General features: G+C 29.3%; 4 protein-coding genes across 7 annotated transcripts in view; 3 read left to right on the top strand and 1 right to left on the bottom strand.

Annotated features, from left to right (window-relative positions):
- Positions 1-1,194: 1,194 nt before the first annotated feature.
- On the top strand, positions 1,195-7,286 carry LOC132907125 (uncharacterized). Its single transcript, XM_060959896.1, has 7 exons — positions 1,195-1,740; positions 1,884-2,247; positions 3,108-3,362; positions 3,710-3,744; positions 5,474-5,764; positions 6,444-6,807; positions 6,945-7,286. The coding sequence occupies exons 1-7, from the start codon at positions 1,439-1,441 to the stop codon at positions 7,200-7,202; spliced, it is 1,869 nt and encodes a 622-aa protein (XP_060815879.1). The 5' UTR covers positions 1,195-1,438; the 3' UTR covers positions 7,203-7,286.
- A 449-nt stretch (positions 7,287-7,735) lies between these two features.
- Positions 7,736-10,279, top strand: LOC132906966 (uncharacterized). Its single transcript, XM_060959658.1, has 4 exons — positions 7,736-7,885; positions 8,548-8,737; positions 9,039-9,253; positions 9,730-10,279. Exons 1-4 carry the CDS (start codon positions 7,871-7,873, stop codon positions 9,886-9,888), a joined length of 579 nt encoding a protein of 192 aa, XP_060815641.1. The 5' UTR covers positions 7,736-7,870; the 3' UTR covers positions 9,889-10,279.
- A 226-nt stretch (positions 10,280-10,505) lies between these two features.
- LOC132906917 (zinc finger protein 267-like) lies at positions 10,506-15,544 on the top strand. Its single transcript, XM_060959552.1, has 4 exons — positions 10,506-10,963; positions 11,046-11,192; positions 11,700-11,765; positions 11,836-15,544. The coding sequence occupies exons 1-4, from the start codon at positions 10,826-10,828 to the stop codon at positions 14,593-14,595; spliced, it is 3,111 nt and encodes a 1,036-aa protein (XP_060815535.1). The 5' UTR covers positions 10,506-10,825; the 3' UTR covers positions 14,596-15,544.
- Positions 15,545-15,555: 11 nt separating this feature from the next.
- Positions 15,556-18,152, bottom strand: part of LOC132906943 (protein kinase C and casein kinase substrate in neurons protein 1) — a 58,112-nt gene continuing 55,515 nt past the window's right edge. For all 4 annotated transcript variants that reach the window (XM_060959620.1, XM_060959623.1, XM_060959622.1 and 1 more), the window contains 2 exons: positions 17,604-17,764; positions 15,556-17,436 (listed from right to left, as the gene is read on the bottom strand). In XM_060959620.1, coding sequence (XP_060815603.1) covers positions 17,324-17,436; positions 17,604-17,764 — 274 coding nt within the window. In that variant the 3' untranslated portion in view covers positions 15,556-17,323. The remainder of the gene's footprint in view (positions 17,437-17,603; positions 17,765-18,152) is intronic.

Below are 18,152 nucleotides of genomic sequence, written 5' to 3'. Positions count from 1 at the left end.
AAATAAATACTTACTAAATATTTACGTAGTACATTTTGTTAATTCCCCTCTGATAATGAACTTTGTCTACGATCATTATAAATATCTTATATTCTTGAGAATTTTTTTGCAGATAATCGCAAACTCATAACATCCGTGTTCAAAGCGGAACAACGAGGAACTAGATCAGAAAATGATTAAATTAGAAAGCGTCGCGATTCCTTTGCGGCTCCGGTGAATGCCTTTTTTATTCCAGCGGATGCTTTCATAATTCCTCCGTTGATGCTCCTCTGTGAAAATTAATTAACATTATGTGTAACAGCATGACGCTTCTATCGATGAATCTAGGCGTGGTGCTTTCAACTTGAATCGGTTTATGTCTACTGTTTATGACTTTATATGCAGGTGCACTCCCGTTTACAAATATCATAACATCATATAGAATACAACAATTTATAGAATTATACATTTATATAAATAATTAACTTAGTTTAGCGAATGAATTATGCAAATAATTGATATAGATTATCAAAGGATCAGTCAACTATTCTGCATTACATTGTTTGATTTTACTATAACAGTGAAGAATTTTTACAACATAGTTGTAGATTAAGCTACTGAAATTGGTTATTATCTAAAATTCATATATTTCCATATGAGATTCTTATAAAATTGTACAATCATGAGCAAGTTTTACGCTATAAGAGTAAACTGTTTAATAGAAATTTTCGTTCTATAATGGTAAAACATTTTTTAACCGATTTTAACCGAAATGAAGAATACACGAATTACTCTATTTTCATAATCATCGATAGAAATATTATCTTTACTTTGTCCTTACTCCTTTCTCTCTGTTCTAACTCATTATAAAACTATCTTACATGAAAATTCACATATTACTTATAATGATTTTCCACTTTTATCTCATTTTTCTCAGTGTCCTAATACCCATCTATGAACAGTGTTTACGCATAATTCATAGATGAAATGATCGAGAATGGTCTAATATGTGTTTTCGTCTATCGTAATTATCATCTTTTTCCAGCGTACACTCTAACGATAGAAAAATTACAATATTCCTGAATCGTAAACACACACATTTGCCGTACGTTGGCCTAATGCTACCTTCTCCACACGTTACTCAATCAATTTACGGTCTGAATTAAAAATCAAGGCGCCCAGTGTTTCTTTCAGTCTTCGTTAAGACTCCAGACCGATCAGTGATACCGTTTTTGCCTACTATTAATTTATTCGCGTACAAGTTTTCCGCGTTAGACTTTCCTGCATCGATGTGTATCGGTGAAATTATCGTGATTCAGTGATCAAGAAGTCTTCAAAAATTCAAGGATTTGACGATAAAGATCGTCGCAACGCGACAAAAATTCTTGTGCATCTTCAGAAGAACTTGTTGTTTGATTCGTTTGTTCACAGTGCAACTGGTTTAAATTACGAAACGAAAATGGTCAATAAAAAGATGATCCCTTTGCCTTATCCTTTTTCCTTGGAAGAAGAATTGAAAAAAAATTCGGAACTAAAGATGTCGGATATCGAAATGTTGAGAGAGTGGTGTGATAAACAGCAACATTTACCTAAACCATCTAATTTGCATCTCATTTTGTTTCTTCATAGTAATTATTATAGCATGGAGGCAGCTAAGAATACTATAGAGAATTTTTTTACTATTAGATCTCACGTTCCTGAGTTTTTTGATAACAGAGATCCTTTGGGATCCAAAGAACTGCGGCAAGCTTTTAATGTTGTGTAAGTTTTAATCGGTTGTTTGATCATTTCTATTATTTAATTGTATAATTTGAAATTTTCTCCGTTAGTAATTAAACCTATTAATGTTACTGGTTTCTTGATTAGTAGGTAATTTGTAATTAATCTCTCTTCCTGTGCTGTAGTTTCAGTTCTGAATTGCCCGGACTCTCGAAGCATGGTTACAAGATACTCTTCGGAAAGTTAATGGATACTAATCCATCGCACTATTCTTTCGAAGATAGTAACAAGAATATCTTCATGGGATGCGATTTGATTGGTTTGAAAAATGGCACTTGCGATGGCTATATTTTTATCGCAGATGCATCTAACGTGACTCTCGGACACGTAGGGCGGATGAATCCTATGGGGATGAAAAAGTTAGTGATGTACGTTCAGGAAGCCATACCTGTTCGTATAAAGGGCATACATTTTATTAATACTCCTTCAGTGATGGATGTCATCCTGAATATGGCAAAACCGTTTATGAAAAAGGAACTTTGGAACATGGTAAGGAATTTTATAACGAGATTCAGAGTTTCAGTTCCATCATTAATCAGTATAGTTGTATAACAATATAAAAAGATTGAAGGTATCTGCAGTTTTATCTGAAACTGCTGTTCTATTCGTTTCTTTTTCATGTTTATATACCAACAGATGTATACTTCTTTTCAAATTTCGAAATATAATTTATTCGTGAAAAGTGATGAAAGGAATATGAATAATATGTTAAATGCTAAAACCAAATATTTTGACATTATTGGTATTTTAATAACATCTGTTGAATTACAATTTTCATTTTGTGTTTATTGAATAATTAATTATACAACAGTTAACGCGAATTTCCTGGTATTGTATGTATCGATTACATTACATTAGTTTCATGATATTTCGCTCACGTATTACGAGAACATCAGTGTATCATTTGTAATTTATGTATTATATATGTCTTTTTCGACGACGGCTTACATAAGAAATAATTACTTATCTATGTTAGACTCTGCATAAAATGATAATTTTCCGCTCTGTAGAGCAACAACGGTGATGCATTTCTCGATGCTAAAAGTGTTACGAAGTAGGTGCATTATTCATTGCGTACGTGAAACGATATTGCAATTACCATGTTAATCCTTCAGAAATTATTTTTCTTCTTATTTAAAATATTTGATAATATTATCAATAATTTTCATTGAAATGAATAATTTGTACCAGCGACTCACGAAAGTATTTGAACATAGTGAAAATAAAATTCAAATGAAAACACAAAGCACGATTACCAAATAAAAATATTTCTTTAGAAATTCTCCGATATATTCTTTAAAGTTAAATATTATTTTACATTTTACCAGTTTCCTTTTTTTCTTTTTTAGATACATCTGCATTCGTCGTTAAAAACACTGGAAGAATACATCTCTCTCGATCTCTTACCGAATGAAATCGGTGGAAAAGCTGGATCGCTAGCTGAAATGCAGGAAGCGCGGATAAATGAAATCGACAGTAAACGAGAATGGTTCCTCGAAGAAATGAAATATGGCAAGGTGGATGAGTCGTTGCGTATTGGAAAAAGTAACATCGCCAATGATCTGTTTGGTGTCGAGGGCACATTCAAGAAGCTCGACATAGATTAAGAAAGCATCGATCTCATATTTTTTATTTAATGAACAATCTCCTCTCTGTATGCGACTTTGTTAACAATTTTTGATATTTAAACTCTGAGAAACCTATCTGTTACGCGTATCTTATAAAGAGTAATAAAGATTTATTATTGTACACGCGTTGTGTTCATTTTGTTCAATAAATCATTGTCTTGTTTTTTTAATTTTTCTGTTCGTAACAATCTCATTAACGGGAATTTTTGGCGAAAATAGTATACAAATTTAAATGTATGCTAGTAATTAGAGCCAGTAGAATTCTTTAGTTCTACGATTAATTATACCGCTACGTACTAATTGCTACGTGTTAATATTTACAGCTTCATACATTTTTGGATAACAAGATATATTCTTGGTAATTTATCAGAAGGAAATTTTCGAAATCATCTCCTTTCAATTCTTTATGAAACTCTTTCATGTATAATTTCATAAATAATTTCAAGAAAATGATAGAATATTTAAGTTGTACAAAGTTGTAAGAAGATATTTTAGAAAATTGGCGCTCGTTATGCACATATTTCTTTTTGATAAATAATCATGATAAAACTCATCTACCTAATGTAAAACTTTAAACAATACAATTATTAATCTAATAAATGGACTATTACAAAAGAAACACAAATACAAATAATAATTGACTAGTTCCCCAATCTTTTTGGCTTAACAAATCACTCTTATTACTGATACCTTGCAATCTAATGTAAAACTGACACTTTGTCTACATGTGCATCATTTTAAAGACCGACTTCGGTAACGTAACGTAACAGTTTCCTTTAATGACAAGTTCCTGTTTGCAATATTGTGGGACATATTATTCAACGTCATGATGTCTTTTATTTCTATCCGGTACATTACGCCTATACATTTTTGCTTGATCAGAATGATAAGAAAAAATTTTATCGTAATAGTTTAATACTTGAATTAATCTCATACATTGCAGAATTTAAAAAATAATTTCTACCAGTTAATCATTATTAAACCATTAAACAAATAACAGATTACCTAATATTCCTTAATATTCTTAATATTATCCGATATTTCTTAATATTAATTGCTCCATATATCCCAGTATTTGTAACTAGCTCAACATCCTTAAATTTAATTGTTTATATTTTTTAAAAATATCATATGTAAAAGTTATCTATATAAATGTTTCATTACACGTTTACATATCTCATCGATTTTATTATGCATCATAAGTAGTTATATAAAAACATATTAATTTTCATAGAATCTTTCTCAATAGGATTTTTCATGTCATGATAAGATATATAATTTGGCACTTGGAAATCTGTCGACCTCGACTGTCACGCTATGTGTGATTATCTGATATTAACCCATTCCATTACTCGATTGTACTCGGATCTCTAAAGAAGTTAGTACTATTCAAACCGCCACCGTAGTATCACGTTGAAGTGATCTTCAGGAAATAAGCTTTCCTTGGTATTACAGTGTTCCATTTCTTTCAAATATTTCATTTTAAGTATTTGATAAATCAAATTACGACTTTCGTTAAAAATTTTTAAGGCCATAAATATAAAATATTAGTATCATCAATTTATTCAAGAAAATTAAATAGGAATTTTTCCACGTTGACTTTGATGCATTCTTAGAAAATTTCTGGAAAAATCAATATCTCAAAATTAATCATTCATATCGTGAATATTTTATTGCTTGTACATTGTATCATTGTAAAATTAATAATTTACGTCTGAGTTCGTTATTATATGTAAGAATATTTTATAAATTTTATTGTGCATTTTTTAAAATTCTTATATCGAAGTTGATAACTAAATTATATCGTTGATAGTTTCTGTTGATATTTAAAATGATATATACTTCATGTATAAATGAAAATTACAAGATTCTAGTAAAATCTGTATCTTAAATAAGAAAAACATTCTTCTCACCCAATGAAACTGCAAATTTGCAAAGATAAAACAAAACTGGAAGCTACAAATTAATTAATAAGTAAAAAGTTAAATAAAAATTAAGTTTACGTATTTGTTCAAAATTTAAAGACTGTGTTTTGAAGTTTCCTTGTGAATCTTATGATATAAAGGAGATTTGTCTAATTTTTGAAGGAACTCAAATATGGCATTCCAAGGAATAAAATACGAAGATGAGTTAAAGAATAATCCAGACCTGAAAGAGGAAGACATGCAGATGTTAAGAGACTGGTACAAGAAACAGCCTCATCTACCACAAATAACAGATTCCGAATTGGCGTTATTTCTACATAGTAATTACTATAGGATGGAACCCACAAAAACGACTATTGATGCATATTACACTGTGAGGAGCCACGTACCTGAATTCTTTTCCAATAGAGATCCTTTAGGAACGAAGGAATTAAGGAAATCTTTTCAGACAATGTGGGTATACTTCAGTCACTGATAACTCTAGCGTTAAAGAATTCGATTTCTGTAAGCCATATACATATATAGTGTATTATTATTCCATTATAAATAATAATTACAACTGAAATTGAATCTAGTAACTAAAGGCGCCTAACAAATACCATGCATGCTTCATCTTCACAATCATTGTTCTTAATTAAAATCTCACGCATTAATCTTCTCAGGTTTAATTATCTTATAATACGTATGATATTACACTTAATTACTAATTGCACGCACAGAACCAATTATCTGTCACAAAAAAAGAAAAAAGAAAAAGAAAAATGATTATTAACGTATTATATTATTTATCAGGTTGTTCAGAGAATTCATTATATTTCTAATAATTTATATAAATTTTTTACTGTGTATTTGGCGAAATTGCGAAAAAGCGAAAAGACGATCAAAGAAGAACTCGTAAAATTATAAATATATTAGATCTGCGTGTATTAATTAATAAAATTCTAATCCTTATTTGTAATTCTAATTCTAATTAATATTTACAGTAATAGATTATCTCTTTTCAAATTTCGCTACAAATCTTCTGAATAACCCGATATTTAAGCTAAGCGTCGAAAAATATAGATCTCTTAATTAATCTTTATAATTAATAATTGTGGAGTTTTTAGTAATTTAATAATTATTGGATTTTTAGAACTATTCAAGTTTTAGAGACGAAAACGCCAGAAGGTTACGCTGTTCTTTACGGAAGACTAATCGATACGGATCCTTCGAATTATGTCTATAACGATGCAATGAAATTTTTGAGCATGGTGCTTGATTTGTGGCTTTACAAAGAAGGCACAACTGAAGGACACATCATTTTATTCGATATGAAGAACGTTGTATTCGGTCATGCTGCTCGATTGAATCCGATGGGTTTGAAGAAATATCTTTTTTATTTGCAAGAGGCATTGCCAGTTCGCTTGAAAGGGTTCCATTTTATGAATATTACGAGCGTGATGGATGTGATACTGAATATGATGAAACCGTTCATGAAGAAGGAATTGTTAGACATGGTAATAGAATAGTATTGGTACAACTTGCACTTCAGATTTATTTCAAACTTAAAAATTTTTAATTTCGAAACCCGCTGAAGATATTATTAATAATTGATTTTACGGTACTATTAATTGATTATATTAATTTGTTACAGCTTCATACACATACAACTTTGGATACAGTAGCGAAATTTTTACCAGTAGATATATTACCAAACGAGGCAGGTGGAAAGGCTGGTCCGTTAATGCAACTGCACGAAAAGTCTATCAAAATGCTCGAGGATAATCGTGACTGGTTTTTGCAAGAAGAACAAACAAGGCGTGTTAATGAATCATTGAGAGCAGGTAAAGGGAAAACAGCGACCGATCTGTTTGGCGTTGAAGGCACTTTCAAGAAACTCGATATTGATTAAATGTTCAATTGTCTATACAGATTTAAACAAATTCGTTAAAGTCCACCCATTGAGATAATTTATGAATAAATGAGTATAAATGTTTTTCCTTTTTTTTTTTCTATTTCTATCCTACGTATTGTAAATTTATTCTAAAATATTTATTTTATAATAAATATATAAAAATTATAATTAATTTTATTTCATATAATATTAGTTTCTCAATGATTTCCCGACTTCATTATTTTCTTACAAAATTATACATAGGTATTTTTATTGCATAGATTTTTCAGATATAGAATTTATTTCATTGAATTTTATTTTTATTAGCTTCTTATAGAAAATATATTTAATATACTAGAATTTTATTCAGATATAATTATTTGGTAATTTCAATAAAATCTCCCTTTTCACATAATTTTCATTGAAAATTAAAGCAAAAATTGATAACAGATTCGATCTAGAGATGTTTAACGCGTTACAACACGTTATAATACTACCACTCCTCGCTTTAATTATTTTGCTATGAAAAGGAATGTTTACTATGTTCGAAGAAGCGCCAATGTTAAAACAGGCTTAACACGTATTGCCTCCACCTTTTCGTTAGTTTCTTATATTACTTTCACTGGCAGAGTATCTCAGTTTATGTCGATTCGTCTATACGAAAGTGTCGACTCATAGCAGCCAAGATGAGAAATCTAATGGTATGTACATCAATTTCACCATATTTAATATCATCATCGTTTAATCCATATCAATATCATTATATAATTCTTCGTAATATTTTAATCGCACTATTATATCTAAATTTTTATTAACTAAAGCATCAATTAATTTCAATGTATTTTAAATAAGTTTCGTTTCATTCAGTAAAACATTTAATACGTGAAATTTAAAAAAATAATAAAAATTTAAGAATAGAAATAATAAATACTGTTACATCGCGTTTTGATTTGTTTCTTGAAGTTATTATTCCTGATTCCGTAATCAGTTTGGTATTTATGTACTTCGTATACAGGTTTCATCTTTCATCATCTGAACATATGATTATTAATTTATTCGTTTCTTATTATTTCACATAATTACAATTATTGATTAGTTTTTTATTTTATAAGTTTTATATCTCTATAAATATTGTCTATGAACTTAAAATAGAAAGAATTGCCAATGAATATATATACATATATTCTTCATATTCTCTTTAACTAAATTGGTAAATCTATTGATAATTTAAAACATTCATCTAATAAACTAAATTCATAATTGTTACTCAATTGTAATTGTACAAAAGTGACGTCAACTTGTATTACATTCGACTAATTTATCGGTGTACATAGCTAATTAGATTACTATACTTTCGAATCAGATCGCAATCGTTCTGATTAGCCCCTGCCTGGGGGACGTATCGCATCTTTTGTCAGAATATTCTACGACGACTACGACTACTCCACCACCGCCTCCTAGACCTTACAGTTTTCAATACCAAGCAGGACGATATCCTGGAAACATTGATCGTGTTCATCAAGAGAGTGGAGATGGCGCTGGACATGTTCAAGGTAATTATTCAATGCTTCTTATGAGATCATTATTACAGGTTATAATTAGACTATGGATTTTCATGCACTTATACGGAACTTAAAGACATAAAAATACACAGAATGCATATAATATATGAAGATATATAAGATATTTACATATTTATTTAACTTCTGTCTTGTGTTTATTGTTTTACATAAAAATAATTTTATTCGTGTTTGTAATCCTGTTTGTATTTAGGACAAATATCGATAAATAATATGTATTCAATTTATAAACTGTCTTTATTATATAAATAAATTGTAATTGTTTATATCTTAGGTTCTTATTCCTTCATCGATCCCAAGCATAAAATACGAACAGTTCAATATGCTGCTGATGAAAGTGGATTTCACGCGTCTTTAATAAATTATGAAGATACTATCGCTCAACCTATCGATTCTGAAGCTGTGAGACTCGCGAAGGAAAAACATTTTCGATTATACCAGAAAATTGCCGAGTCAAATGCTCATGGCGTCCCAGTCAATCTACCACGGGTAATAAACATTTAATTGTGTCTTTTAACAAACAGTAATAATTAAATTCTATGATTGTTTAATTAGCTGAAGGATTATTACCTGGTCTGGATACTACGTATTTACTGTTTATTTACTCCTTATTAAATGTGTCGTTTTTTCAAACCATTGAGATGTAAAAGAATCAAATTAAGATTTAAAATTATTGATAAATTGAATTGTAAATATATCATTAATGAAAAAGCATGATGCGTTAATGATGGATATATCGAAAGATTCAAAGTACAGTGTAAGACAATTTTCTACCTAGGTTACGTTTCTTAATTATATTTATAAAAATATAAATTTTTACATAAATATCCGCAGTCCAATAATAATTCTATCCAAGTTTTTTTTATCAGTAGTGAACAAATATACTCGATTGAGGTTCAATGTTATTGCTAGAGAAGATTCGAAACGGTAGCTTTCACCTGATGATCGTGTATACCATCTTACAGGATTCGGCGAGTGTGGGGAGAGCGAAGGACAGACATATTCAACTCTACCAGAAGATAGCCGAGGAGCATGCAGCAATTGCAAATCAAAGAGAGGCAGCACGACTAGCTTACGAAGCTACTTCTGTAGTAAACGATGTAAATCCTGACCATGCGTATTAAACTTATTATACTTGTTGACGAAAATGACTTTAAAAACACGATGACATCGAGTATTACTTTAAATGATCACTTTTAATGCTATTACGAAGAATTATGAAAAATGAAAGTTCATTTAATATTGAAGAATGAACTTAATACTCAAGAATCTAGATTTAAGATTTAATGTACAGTCTATTTAATCTAATTAAATTACAAATTTTAACCGCTCAATAATAATGTATGTTTATCATTATGTATGTTCTGCATCTTAGATAATATGAATGAAATCTTAATAATTCAATGTATTTATAGATTTTGTTGGGAATAACGTTAATCTCGTATATTTTAATTTGTTATCATTTGTTATTGTAACGTTAGCTCAATTACAATTAAAATATGAATAACTCTACAATATTTTTTTTATCCTAAAACAGAAAAATTTTTTTAAAAATTTTCTCGAAAAATCGTACACCTCGCATCAATTCAAGTAACGACCCACCCTTACCAGAAGATGGCGCACCAAGAGTGCATGAAAAGGTAATTGCGACCACGATCGTATACGCTCTATAAATATACATTTATACAGACATACTACAGGTCTGGCAACTTGCGTGTTAAGAGAAAGGCACTTAGCGACCAAAAAATGTTTCACAAGTAAGGTGCTTCAATCGATTAGTTAGAGTTCGTATCTGCTTCGTCGTGTAGCGCGATCCTGCTTTTAACATGTTTATATACATTAATTAAATATATTTAACCTATGTACATTAAAATAACTAGACACGAATTTTCGCGGGATTTTTCGCAACGCTTCGTGTGTCATGAACATATCATGAACAGTTTTATTTCGATAATATTTCGATCTATCGATATTACAACCGCTGTAGTTTACTCGTGACATATTCAGAGCGTTCCGTGTCAATACAGATACGCATAATCATATTTTGTATTTTGGAGCAAAATGTCGAGAAAACGTAAATTATCAACTATAAAGGAAAGATGTCGTATTTGCCTCATTGACCATGGATGTATGAAAAATTTATTCGATGAAGTTCTACAATCAAAAATAAATGATCTGAGTAAATGTACTTCTATCAATGTATGTTTACACCATCTTTTTAATTTTTGTAATTAATTTTATACTTGTTTGTGTCTTATAATGGATCTTCTTTTCTTTTTAGATTAAAGAAGAACATGGAATGCCAGATATTATTTGTCATATATGCCTCTACAAATTGGAAATGTGGAATGAGTTTAAGGAGCAGTTTATACGATCAAATCAAATGTTGTTAAGTCAGTTGGAACTCATAGGATCTTCTGATAATGATGTAAGATTATTTAGCGTAAACCTTAAACTTTTAATTATATATATTTAGACATATTTAAGAAAATAATGGTTTAAATAAGGTTAATTTCATTAATATTAATGTTCATAAGATAGTGTTCTGGATGTATTATTATAAAAAACTGATTATATTTCTTTGTATTATGGTAAAAATAAAACTGTAACTTAATTAATTAGGAAACTACAGGCACAAAATATGTGCTAAAATTCAAATTCTCAAAATTTTGATTTAAACCATTGTAACCTTTAGTCTACCATTTATATATGGAATGTTTCAAGATTTAGTGGTTCAACTTTGTCAGTATATTCCATGAATTTAAATAAAAGCAAAGAAAGTGTTATGTATAAAGACTTGTATAAAATATGCTGACAAAGTTTTACATTTAAATCATGACAGCCTATATAGAATAATATTCTCTTACATATGCCTATTAAAATAATGTCTCATAGCTTTATAATTTTGTTATAACTTTATAACTTTAATTTACAGACCATAAAATCATGTAATAACATGCATCAAAGTGGAGAAGACAGTCTTTCTGATTCTTTTGTTAAGGTAATACTAATTGTAATAACAAATTTCTTTTAATTAATAACATACAATTTCATAAGAAAATTTATTTCAGAAAAAACAAAAATTAGATGTGCCACCATTAATACCTTTACAGTTTACAAATACAGAAAACATAACAAATCAAACGATGCTAAAGGATATGTATATATCTGAAGATGATGTTACATCTTCGAAAGACTCCTCGCAAAAAGCTCATGATGCTTCCAATGATGATAAATGTAAAAATGATGAAGAACAAGAAAATAAAGATAATGCTCAATTAAAACCAACCTTAGTTCCAATGAAGATCAAGCCATTAATTGGGAGGCGTAATATAACAGAACGAAGGAAGGCATCGACCAAAAGATGGGTTGCAAGAAAAAAGGCACTCCTTGCAGCAACAGGAGAAACTGTTTCAGATACAGATTCTATGGCTTCAGACGATACACAGCTATCACCAGTACAGAAAGCAAGAGCAAAGACAAATATGGATAAAGAACTTGAAAAGCAAAGAAGATTGGTCAAAGTGTTAGAGAACTTGCAAAACACTTTGGCAGATAAATATGAACATGATAGAAATGATTTTGTGAGTTTAGACAGTGATACTGATACACATAAGACAAGATCTCTTAAAGATATAAATTCTGATGGTTCTTTAACTGGAGCAAAAAATATATCTGCTAAAGGAAATATTAAACAAGATGAAGCAAAGAAAGATACATTTTTCGAAGACTTAAAAGAGAAAGAAATTCTTCCTAATTCACAGTCAGAAAAAGTTGTTCAAAAAAAATCGCAAAAGAAAGATGAAACAGAAATAACCGAAGATACATTTACACCATATTCAGTAAAATCAGAATTAAATATTGAAGATGCTACGTATATTGTTACATCTACATTAATGCTCGCTGGACCCCATTATTTAAATAAAGCAAATTTAAATACTTTGTCAAAGGAATCTAAAGATGGTAGTATTGAACAAAATTCTCAAGAGAAAAATACCGATATTATCGATGCTGTGCAACTTCGTAGGATAAATCCAATTCCAATAGGTGCTAATAATAAAAAATGTGTCGAAAGATGTTTGAATATAGAAGTAGAGGGAACAGAGATAGAAGCATTAAAACGCATACAACTTGAGTTAGCAGGTTTTGTAGAGAAAGAAATGAAATACAGATTATTTGGAATGAGTAATGATAGTATACGAAGAGATAAGATAGGAAATGACTATAAAACTTCGTATCAAACTCTAGATCAACAGTTGAAAACTATAATAGAAAAGACTATAAAGAAAAATTTCGAATCGTCTATGATGAGAAGCTGTGGCACTGATCTTAATTCATATTCTCAACAATTTGGGACAGTCTCTCCAGCGTTTGTAAAAGAGGCAATGAATTCTAAAAAGTATCAACCAAAAGTCATATTAAAACGTTTGGACATTACAAAAGAAAGTAAACTCTACAATATTAATAATATGCATGTTTTAATTAAGCGTACAGTTAGGAGCAATCTTGGTGGGCCATTTAGCATGGTCTCTCATAAAAGACAAAGTGTACCACCAATAAGATATAATGATTATAATACTTCCGCTTTGGATTCTGACTCATATTTATCAGATGAAACTTCTGAAACATTTAGGACTGATAATAATATACAAAAGTTACAAGAACATAAAGAACAAAATAGTGTCGTAAAACAGGTAGATGAATCGAAAGTTGCGGATTCTAATATTACTAAAAATGAACATCAAATAGAAATTCAAGAAAATATTTTTAAAATTACTTCATCGCATAGTGAAAAACATATATGTGGTGTATGTGAGCAATCATTTACTAATCGTAGTGATGCTATTACACATGTTCGTATTCATAAAACAGAAACCACTATATTGCGACATAATAAGCACAAAATGATGCGATGTAAAAGATGTCATGAAATAGTAGAAGCTAGATTCGTAAAAGCTCATGTATGTAAATCTACAAAGCAACACATTCACAAATGTTATGTATGCAATTCTACGTTTCGAACTGAGAAACTGTTGGTACGCCATTTAGAAAGTCATGATCAGTCTGAATTTAATATAGAAAACATAACAAAAGGAGAATCTCAGAAGTTAACAAATACAAACACATCACAGAATTCTAAAGACACAGTATACTTAAAGTCAGATAAATTTTTGAAAGCAGAGAATAATCTAATTATGAAGTTAGAGAATTCTAGGACAGGAATAAGTATCGAGAAAATAGGAGTAACCAAAGGGAGAGGAGATACTGTGTCAGGAGCAGAGAAACTAAAGGAAACGTATACTTGTTTCGTATGTGACAAAATTTTTACAGATGAGGAAATATTAAAAGATCATTTACAAAAGCATTGTGATGATATGAGCGAGGGTGATCAAAGTCCTGGCAAAGAGCAGTATCAATGTGCAATCTGTGGGGACTCATTAGAATCTGAGGATGCATTGGAAGCACATGTTGAAAAACATTTGTTTGATGAAGAGGATGATAATCCCAATCTGATTAGTATTGGCAGTGAAAATGATAAGTCAAAGGATGAAATTTATCAATGTCTGCAGTGTACAGAAGTGTTTAATTCAGAGATGTTACTAGAAATGCATATGCAAGCTCATGAAGAAGAAGCTGCAATAGCAGAATGGGAAAAACAAGGAATAAAAACTTATGAATTTCAGTGTATGATTTGTGATGAACTTTTTGAAACTGAAGAGGATTTATCGGAACATTTAGATATACATAATGAAACTACGCATGTTTGTCAATTATGCGATAAGCCATTTTTCAGTCTTGAAGACTTGCAGAAACATGTTGCAACTCATTAATTTAATTACTTCAATTATTTTAATTACTCTTCACATAGACTGAGAATTCCGATGTTTTCTACATTAATTACGTATTGCACATAATGTTATCTGCAATGACTCTCAATGAATTTGTAATTTATAGTGTAATCAACAAAATTTTGTTCACTGATATAGTATATATAAACATGTATAATAATACACAAATATATTGGAACTTAAGGACAGGTCTTCAAATGTATGTCTATATTGCTTCCATTTTGATATCTATTGTATTCTATTCCACTTTATCTGCAAGTAATGTTTAACTTTTTCTACGTTAATGCATCTGCAGATGTTCGTATAATTTAGAATCATCGAAACTAAATGTAAACAATATGGTTATTTATAAATTAAACGTAGGGATTTTGATTATGATAATTACTTTAGTGTAAAATATTATTCACAAGCTATAAAAGATTTCTTGACCTATATGTACATATACATAATGAACAGACGATATTTCATATGTAAGTGTCAATATACATATATATATAATATCGATATATATTACACGTGTTATATATATATCGCATATAATTTTTTTTTCAACAAATTATATAACGAATTATAATATCAAAGCTAATCAAGCATAATACTTATCATAGATTAGAACCAGGAGCGATTAAATGAACACTTGTGTATAAATTGTGATCTATTTCATTCAATGAAATTTAATATGTATGAAATTTAATGACTATCCAAATATATGTTTTTACACAACATAATGTTATACAATAATTTCTTTCTTGAAACAATTTTCACTCAACTGATATACATTTTTAATAGTTCTGGTCAAAACCATGATTACTGAATTCAGTTTCGCAGTTAACACACGAATTTTTCATACCACAGTTATTTGTAAACTTAATTGGCGTTTATGAAAATGTATCGACGCATCGTTGTGATATTTGTAAGTGAAAATAGTTGCTGCATCATGTATTATGTAATATTTCGTATATATGCTATTTATTAAGTTATACATAATAAATTTTATACACAAACTATAATATATTTAACAACATCATGGAATCGCGAACACTCTTTACAGAAAATAATTTGGAGGACTAATGATGTAAACAATTACAAAAATCAGTCGCTGGCTGAATTGTAAATGTTATTATACTCTACTATATTTACATAAATATTGTGTATAGTAACACGTTATTTACTCGTGACGAATAACTAGCATTTATCACTATATACCATGAAAACTTGACTTGACTTGTAAGTTGATTCTCCTGCGCGCATTATAAAATAAAAGAATATTTAAATAACAAATGACTTCATTAATACTAACTCTCAAATTTGTCTCGTTATATAGAAAATTATAAATGCTTTTTTTCTCAAACCGTATAAATCTACAGTTCGTTCAATTTCATAATCACTCCGCAGCATTGTTCTCAATATTAACTTAAACACGTGTTTCTATACTACAAATATTTCCTGAAAGCATATATTCGTGAAGGTACATCGATTAACTTAATAACAAGTAATTTGTTACGAAAGTACATATCTAACAATCAAAATTTTGCGCTTTCACTTCCATATTTTTTTCAATTGTGTTACATCTATCAGAAAATGGATAATGATTATATGAAATACCTTCAGTATTATATATTTCATTTTATATAAAATTTTCCGTTCAATTAAAAAAGATATTATGATTTTATTCTCATAAATGATCAACATTGCTTCAATATAAGAAATTATGTACAAAAAAGCACATTAACCAATGACGAAAACTTCTCATTATAATCTTTTATAACGTGAATATTCTCATAATATTATAATTTTTAATTATAATATTTCATTTCTTATATATAAATAATTCTCGTTCTCCCTTCATTTTTTTCTCAACATTAGAATATTGTAATTATTAAAAAAAAAAAAAAGAAAAACAGAATAAAGAAAAAGATTGGACAATTCTGGGTCCCAAATTTTATTTGCCTGATACGTCTTATGTACTCTTCAAGTGTTTTTTTTTTTCACTTTCTCATCATAAAATCTCAACTTCGCTAAACAATTGTAACTTTACATACCGTTTATGTTCTTAAAGCTATTATATACAACGATACCATTCGGAAAGAATAGGTTTTAATAGTATCATTTGAATAACAATAAATTAAATATACTTTTCGTCGCGCTAGCCAAAATATTTCATAGCAACAATGCTAATAATGAGTCGAAAAATGTTTTGAAATTGTACAGTATCTCAAAAGTCTAAACTTATAATATACTCGTGGTGTATGTGTATCCATCTTATCGTTTAGCGCTAATTTATAGATGGATATAGAGAACCCTAACTATCTATGGAAACCAATTACCCATCAGGAGTAAAAGTTTCGTTTTTTAAGTTCTATCATATCGACCCTACATCGATCTGAGAAATATATTGAAGTAGATGTATGCATTTTTTCTCTTTTCACGCTTATAACAGTTTTCTTTGAATTTCAATCGTAACATCGAGCCGTAAGATTTTATAATCTTTCTCGTCTTTTTCAACGTTCATTATATATCACACAAAATGAACGATCCCTAATTATTATTTAACGACATTTACAAATTGTCTTATTATTTTTTCAACGAATTTGCTATTTTGTAAAGAAATAAACAACAAAATAAAAATTTCGTTTTTTTCCTTTGCTTTCGTATGCGTTACGTGTAAGTAACTAACAATGTTCATGTAATTTGGCGTTATGTGATAGCTTTACGGAGACACAAGTTCTACGTAGTTTGCCGGATAGAGACCCACTCTACCGTCTTTTCGTCCTTTACACCATCCTTGCTCGTCTTCGTCTTCTAATTTATCGAATACATCGCCTATAAAAATTTAAAACTTATTTGAATCGTATTGTATATACATGCATATAGGGTGGCCCATTTAACTGGACCAGCTAAGAGCTAGGTCGGCTTTGTACAATAAAATGCTTAAATATGTACTGTGATTTAATAATACGTATATGTTGTATATATAGTTTATATAATACCTTGCTTAAAACTAAGTTCATCAGCTTCGGCTCCTTCGTAATCATATAACGCGCGTACAAGAACACCTGGTTCTCCATTATCTACCAATGGTTCGCCACTGTCTTCATCCCATTCTTCTTCCTCAAATGGATTTGATTCTTGCTTAACATTTGTACCATTACTGTGGAGAGAAAAGTATCCAATTTTTATTCATATTGATACACTAGCTTTGTTTATGTCTATATACTTATACAGGTGTACTAATATATAAAACAATATAAATTAAAAAATCCTATAATTAAATCTGTGTAATTAAAATTCCATCATTTAATAAAAAATTTTTAATAGTGGCTATTTGTGAAATATAAAACAGTATAAAAATGTATTTTCTATAGTGAAAATACATAGTGAATAGTGAATTATTATTATTATTATTATTATTAGAGAATAGTAAAAGTTTAGAAGTACACACATAGTTTTGGAGATCTTCAATTTAATGAATAGAAGACCAAGTTTTTTGTATTTAAAACAGAGAAATCGAATTAACCATATTATTATTAATTCTTATT

This window comes from Bombus pascuorum, chromosome 5 (genome assembly GCF_905332965.1).
Source record: "Bombus pascuorum chromosome 5, iyBomPasc1.1, whole genome shotgun sequence".
Lineage (NCBI taxonomy): Eukaryota > Metazoa > Arthropoda > Insecta > Hymenoptera > Apidae > Bombus > Bombus pascuorum.
Note: the sequence above shows the minus strand (reverse complement) of the source record. Positions and strands in the feature narration are given on the sequence as shown.

Bases quoted from the DNA above. Each gene is read 5' to 3' on its own strand.
- LOC132906917 (XM_060959552.1), top strand. From the start codon at position 10,826: ATGTCGAGAAAACGTAAATTATCAACTATAAAGGAAAGATGTCGTATT. The intron at 11,193-11,699 runs GTAAGATTATTT...TTTAATTTACAG, and splicing joins TAGGATCTTCTGATAATGAT to ACCATAAAATCATGTAATAA. The intron at 11,766-11,835 runs GTAATACTAATT...AATTTATTTCAG, and splicing joins TTTCTGATTCTTTTGTTAAG to AAAAAACAAAAATTAGATGT.
- LOC132906966 (XM_060959658.1), top strand. The intron at 8,738-9,038 runs GTAATTATTCAA...TTTATATCTTAG, and splicing joins TGGCGCTGGACATGTTCAAG to GTTCTTATTCCTTCATCGAT. The intron at 9,254-9,729 runs GTAATAAACATT...ACCATCTTACAG, and splicing joins TCCCAGTCAATCTACCACGG to GATTCGGCGAGTGTGGGGAG.
- LOC132907125 (XM_060959896.1), top strand. From the start codon at position 1,439: ATGGTCAATAAAAAGATGATCCCTTTGCCTTATCCTTTTTCCTTGGAA. The intron at 2,248-3,107 runs GTAAGGAATTTT...TTTCTTTTTTAG, and splicing joins AAAAGGAACTTTGGAACATG to ATACATCTGCATTCGTCGTT. The intron at 6,808-6,944 runs GTAATAGAATAG...AATTTGTTACAG, and splicing joins AGAAGGAATTGTTAGACATG to CTTCATACACATACAACTTT.